Raw genomic sequence first — 6,227 nt, 5'->3', positions numbered from 1 at the left:
CCCACTTTTTTTAGTTTTTTTTTTTTTTTTTTTTGCGATAGTGATATATCATCAAGTACATTTTTGCTATGATATCAATTTCAGATGTGAAATTTCACAATTCTCGATATCACTAATACTAAGCTAACTAATGTAATTGGGGAGAAAAGTCCTTGTTTAGTTCATCTTTGTTTAATTTTGCATTTCTGCTATACGAACATCTACAAATGGTATTGTGAAAGATAATGGGTCTCATTCACTAATAACTTTTGTGGATTATTCATATTTATATGAACAGGGGAGTTTCTCACAAAAATGTTATGATATTAAAATTTTCTCAACCTCTACCTTTCCTTTACAGTCTTTTGTCACTCTGTTTTACTTTTTTTTTTTTTTAATGAATTTAGAACATTTTGTACAAAATGTATTGATTAATTGTGATTTGTTTGTGAAAACCTTTGTACGCAAAGGTTAGTGAATGAGACCCAGTGATTTTAAATATTCTCAAATTTTTTAAAAAATTAGAACTATTTTCCTTTTGATCCAAGGAAAACAAGATAGAAAAATAATAATCCATGACCTCTTTCAACTTCCATATGTTTTAAAATGTGCTTTTTATACATAAAAAAAAAAATGAAGTCCAGTTTTGTAGTTTTTTGGGCAAACTCTAATTTTGTCAGAAAAAGAAGTTTTTGTCAATTTTGTCAATCCTTTTTTTCCAGTTTGAGGAAGACCGTATATACAGGCACTTGGAACCTGCCTTGGCTTTCCAGCTGGAGCTCAACCGCATGCGTAACTTTGCACTGACGGCCATCCCCTGTGCCAATCATAAGATGCACCTGTACTTGGGAGCTGCCCGCGTGGAAGTGGGCACCGAGGTCACAGATTACCGCTTCTTTGTGCGGGCCATCATCCGCCACTCGGACTTGGTCACCAAGGTAGGAGCATCTCTGTGATCTGTGTTTGCATCCATAAACTTGGTTGGATGTGTGACACTCTATGGTTCCCTGTTGTGTAGGAAGCGTCGTTTGAGTACCTGCACAACGAGGCAGAACGTTTGCTGCTGGAGGCCATGGATGAGCTGGAAGTGGCCTTCAACAACACCACTGTGCGCACCGACTGCAATCACATCTTCCTCAATTTCGTCCCAACCGTCATCATGGACCCCTCTAAGGTTTTAATGAGTTTCAAAGGATTGTTGTTTTAGGAAGGTATATATCTGCATGCGTTTTGAGCTCTTGTGTTCTCATTAGATTGAGGAATCTGTGCGCTCCATGGTCATGCGCTACGGCAGTCGTCTGTGGAAGCTCCGCGTGCTTCAAGCTGAGCTCAAGATCAACATCCGACTGACACCCACTGGTAAACAGATCCCCATCCGTCTCTTCCTGACCAATGAGAGTGGCTACTACCTGGACATCAGCCTGTACAAGGAGGTCACAGACTCCCGTACAGGACAGGTGGGGCACAAAGACCGACAGGTGGGGCTCACGTGTCTCTCATTAACACAAACACATATATACTCAGACAGCTAAAACTGAACAACAGTACTATGCCTTTGTCATCCCTCATTGTTTGTTAATAATTGTCAATTTTCTGTCAATAGTAAACACACTATCAGTAAAAAGTTCAGACACACATTCTTTACTTTTCTTAAAAACAAAAAAAAAAAAAAAAAACAGTGAAGTCAAAGCTGGGAAATAATGCAAGTGTCAGTATGGGAATCATCCAGTGACCAAAAAAAAGTTTCTTATATTTTATCATCTTCAAATTCGACACCCTTCAGTATGTAGACACAATTTATATATTTATAATTAATAAAAAAAATTGCTTTCATTTATTTAAAAAATTATCAAACTTTTTTTCTTATTTATTTAAAATTATATAATTATAAAAAAAAACAATTCTAAATTATTATATTTAAAGTACAGTTCTGGTTTGGGGTTAATCAGATTTTTTGCTTTTGAAAGAAGCATTTATTTAATCAAAAAAGATACAGTAAAACAATAATACTGTGTAATATTATTAGAAATTAAATGTAATGGCAAAGCTGAATTTGCTGAATATGTTGATTTGGTGCTCAAGAAACATCTCTTATTATTATGTTGAAAACAGTTGTGCTGCAATATTTTAGGGCAAGCCATAATCCATTGTTTTTCAGGTTTCTTTGATGTATAGGAAAGTTCAAAAGAATAGTTTTAACTTTTAATCAATTTATTTAAAAAAAAATTTAAAAATCCTACTGTCCCCAGATTTTGGATGGTATTGTAGATGTTTATGATATTACTAATAACGAATAATAAGCAGTATCACATTGTATTTATTTTATTTATATTTATCATGGGAAAAATTAATTGAGTCATGTGTGTCCAAACATATAAATGGTACTGTGCATTGCACTAAGGCAGCAGTTGCACAGTTTCATTCTTTCAAATGTTGGTTTTCAGTGATTTGACACTGTGCTAGTCACCATTTAATTTCATTTGTCAGTGATGTGCTGACTTTTTCTGTCTCAAAGTAAAAATGCTATTTCATGGAGTTAAATAGAATTGATAGTTTTTGAAATGTTTGCAAAATCATCTTTTGTCATTGTGACTGTCAGTGTTATTTGTTTGTATCATTGTTGCCAGCTGTTATATGTTTGTCTAGACGTGGGGAAAATTATAGATTTATTTATGGTTATTTGTATTTCTTTACCTTTACCAGTGGTAAATCGGTGAGTCCTCTGCACAATGTGACTTTGCTGCAGCCTGAAATTGAACTGCTGGTTTTGTCTGGCCAGAGGAGAACTGGCCCCCCGACTGAGCCTAGTTTCTCCCAAGGTTTTTTCTCCATTCTGTCACCGATGGAGTTTTGGTTCCTTGCCGCTGTCACCTCTGGCTTGCTTAGTTGGGGACACTTAATTTCCAGCGATATCGTTGACTTGATTGCACAGAGACTATTTAAACTGAACTGAGCTGGATGATGACATCACTGAATTCAATGATGAACTGCCTTTAACTGAAAAATGAGTGTTTACGATTGTCACTTTGCATTATTGACACACTGTTTTCCTAATTAATGCTGTTCAGTTGCTTTGACACAATCTGTATTGTTAAAAGCGCTATATAAATAAAGGTGACTTGACTTGACCAGGGACTGGCTGACTCTCTTTTGTCCTCTGTCTCTCTGTCATCAGATCATGTTCCAGGCCTATGGAGATAAGCAGGGTCCTCTTCATGGCATGCTCATCAACACACCCTACGTCACTAAAGACCTCCTGCAGTCCAAACGCTTCCAGGCCCAGAGCCTCGGTACCACCTATGTCTACGACTTTCCAGAGATGTTCCGTCAGGTATCTCTAAAGACTAGTCTAGTAATGGCAAAACTTTACACATTTTAAGATTTAATTTGATTTCAATATATATTCACCATTCAAATGTTTAAGGTCAGTAAAAAAAAAATTTTTAAGAAAGGAATACTTTTATTCAGCAAGGACGTGTTACATTGAGCAAAAGTGGCAATAAAGACATTTTTTAATGTTGCAAAAGATATATATTTATATGTTCTATGTTCTTTTGCACTTTCTCTTCATCAAAGAATCCTGAAAAAAATATATCATGGTTTTCCAGAAAAAGTACTGTTTTCGTAATTGATAATGATATTAAATGTTACTTGAGTGGTTATCATTTCATCATATTAGAATGATTTCTGAAGCATCATGTGACACTGAAGACTGGAGTAATGTCTGCTGAAAATTCAGCTTTGCATCACAGGAATAAATTACATTTTAAAATCTTGTAAAATGTAAAACTGTTCTTTTAAATTGTAAAAATATTTCACAATATTACTGTTATTACTTTATTTTTGATCAAATACAGCCTTGGTGAGCATAACACCGTGTCTACACCAGTCGCAACGCAACAACTAGAGGCTGTCTACACTTGACGCGACAAAGCGACCGTTTTCTGGTTATTTGTACTTTGTGTCAGTACGTCATAAATAGAACGAGGCATCAGTGTACTGTCGGGAATTTGTTGTGTCGCATCGTGCCACATCCAGTGTAGACAGCATCACTGATTATTATGGGTTCTATTGTCTTTTGTTGTGACGTGTCGTGCCGCTCGCATCCGGCGTAGACACGGTGTAAGAGACTACTTAAAAAAACATACAAATCCTACTGACCCCAAACATTTGAACAGTAGTGTATATTTTAATACACAAAGTTAATAATGATTATCAGTTGTTGATTTATCCATTGCACCTGTAATTACATCTTGAAGACTTTATTTATATTTATTTTTATATATTTGAAATAAAAACACTAAATATATGAAGATAAACATTTCTCATATGTGATTAGTTTGTTAAGGTGTCAGTTTTCCTCTAGGCTCTAAGGAAGCTATGGCAGTCCATGGATGCACACGCCAACTTACCAAAGTGTCCTCTTCCATCGGAATTGCTCACCTTCACAGAGCTGGTTCTGGATTCTCAGGGTCAGCTGGTGCAGATGAACCGCCTACCTGGAGGAAATGAGGTTAGATTGCACCATGTTAATGATAATGGCTAAAACTTATGTTTTGTAAAAATGTATTCCTTATTCAAAACTGAACCGAACTGAATCAACAATGAACTGATTTTAGCTGAACATTGACTGTTTACTATTGTCTCTTTAGAGCTGCTTTACAGCAGAATTAAATTCTATTTGCATCATTTAATAATTATTTTCTTGTTTACCACTGTAAAGCTGCTTTGAAGCAATCTACATTGTATAAAGCGCTATAGAAATAACGGTAATTTGACTTAAACAGGTAAACTATGTATCTTAATTTGTGGCATTTTTTGCTCATTTTCAACAAATGATCACATGCAGTAAACTTTGTACACTGTAGGGGGCCCCTTTGCTTCTTAAATGTTGATTTGTGAGGATCCACAAGCATTTATTTAGTTATCACTTTTATTGTGAATGGGGGAAAAAAAGCTTAACTCACGATTCCATGATTCTCTAGATTGGCATGGTAGCATGGCGGATGACTCTCCGAACCCCTGAGTACCCAGCCGGCCGTGAGATTATAGTGATCAGCAATGACATCACACATAAGATTGGCTCCTTCGGGCCGCAGGAGGATGTGCTGTTCCAGCAGGCTTCAGAGATGGCGCGGGAAAGCGGCATTCCACGAATCTATATCGCTGCCAACAGCGGGGCCCGGATTGGCCTGGCTGAGGAGATCAGACACATGTTCCACGTGGCCTGGCAGGATCCAACAGACCCATACAAGGTTTGGAGTGGCTCCAGGGGAAGGGATCAGTGATCATTGATGTAGTGTTATCTTCAAGATGAGTGTCGTAATCACTGTGTTTTCCTGCTGATTGGTAGGGCTTTAAGTACCTGTACCTCACACCTCAGGACTATAAGAAGGTGTCTGCTCTGAACTCAGTCTACTGTGAACATGTGGAAGACGAGGGTCAATCCAGGTGATTTACGTATTATCCCACACTCAGATTTTTAGCTCAAAAATTAGTAAGCTGGTAGGGGGGTCATTGATAAATTTTATTTTTATTATTTTATTTTCCCTTTTTCACTAATTTCTCTGCGCAAAAAGGTTTTCTTCACCAAACGTAGTTTTACATGACCAGTTACCACCCTGTCTCTCATTATCTTTTAAAAGGATCAGTAGTTCTAAACAAATTGTAAAAATATTAAATTCTTCTGGTGTTTGTAAATAGGTTTCTGTCCAACTTCCTCATCATTAATAGGGATTGTTAATGCTTTTATATATGGTATAAGAACAAGGGGTTTTGCAGCTTAGTTTCAGTAAGTGGTTGGACTGGGAGATTTGAGTTCTGGAGATTTACATTGAACTTTTTTATTCAAAAGATCATCAGGAATTTTTTGCTGTCATTGATTAGGGTCATTTTTTTTGTTGTTCTACTGTAATGTAAATTCTCCTCTAATGGAACATTCGTGTCTTTGCAGGTATAAGATCACTGATATCATTGGTAAAGAGGAGGGGTTGGGTGTGGAGAACTTGAGAGGTTCTGGCATGATCGCAGGTGAATCTTCACTGGCGTATGAGGATATCATCACCATGAACCTAGTACGCTGACAGAACACACACACACTTTTTACAAACTATGGCAAAGATTTGCCAAAACATTTGGAAAAGTTACACTCTGGAATATTCATAAGAACTCATAAGCAATACATTTAGTAAAGCTCTACCTTTCCAATTAAGATTAAGGTCTTTCAAAAAAAAAAGTAAAAAATCTTT

At 36.6% G+C, this 6,227-nt stretch overlaps 1 protein-coding gene across 8 annotated transcripts in view; it reads left to right on the top strand.

The window, feature by feature from the left end:
- Positions 1-6,227, top strand: part of LOC107695157 (acetyl-CoA carboxylase) — a 45,999-nt gene that overhangs the window by 25,239 nt on the left and 14,533 nt on the right. For 6 of the 8 annotated variants that reach the window (XM_016494973.1, XM_016494972.1, XM_016494970.1 and 3 more), the window contains 8 exons: positions 702-917; positions 998-1,153; positions 1,233-1,457; positions 3,155-3,310; positions 4,346-4,492; positions 4,965-5,234; positions 5,333-5,430; positions 5,933-6,053. In XM_016494973.1, the coding sequence (XP_016350459.1) occupies positions 702-917; positions 998-1,153; positions 1,233-1,457; positions 3,155-3,310; positions 4,346-4,492; positions 4,965-5,234; positions 5,333-5,430; positions 5,933-6,053 (1,389 nt within the window). The remainder of the gene's footprint in view (positions 1-701; positions 918-997; positions 1,154-1,232; positions 1,458-3,154; positions 3,311-4,345; positions 4,493-4,964; positions 5,235-5,332; positions 5,431-5,932; positions 6,054-6,227) is intronic. The other 2 variants (XM_016494971.1, XM_016494969.1) reach the window with 1 other exon arrangement.

Source organism: Sinocyclocheilus anshuiensis, unplaced genomic scaffold, assembly GCF_001515605.1.
Source record: "Sinocyclocheilus anshuiensis isolate Anshui unplaced genomic scaffold, SAMN03320099.WGS_v1.1 scaffold586, whole genome shotgun sequence".
In the NCBI taxonomy this organism is placed as follows: Eukaryota; Metazoa; Chordata; class Actinopteri; order Cypriniformes; family Cyprinidae; genus Sinocyclocheilus; species Sinocyclocheilus anshuiensis.
This window is presented reverse-complemented; position numbering and strand designations above follow the sequence as displayed.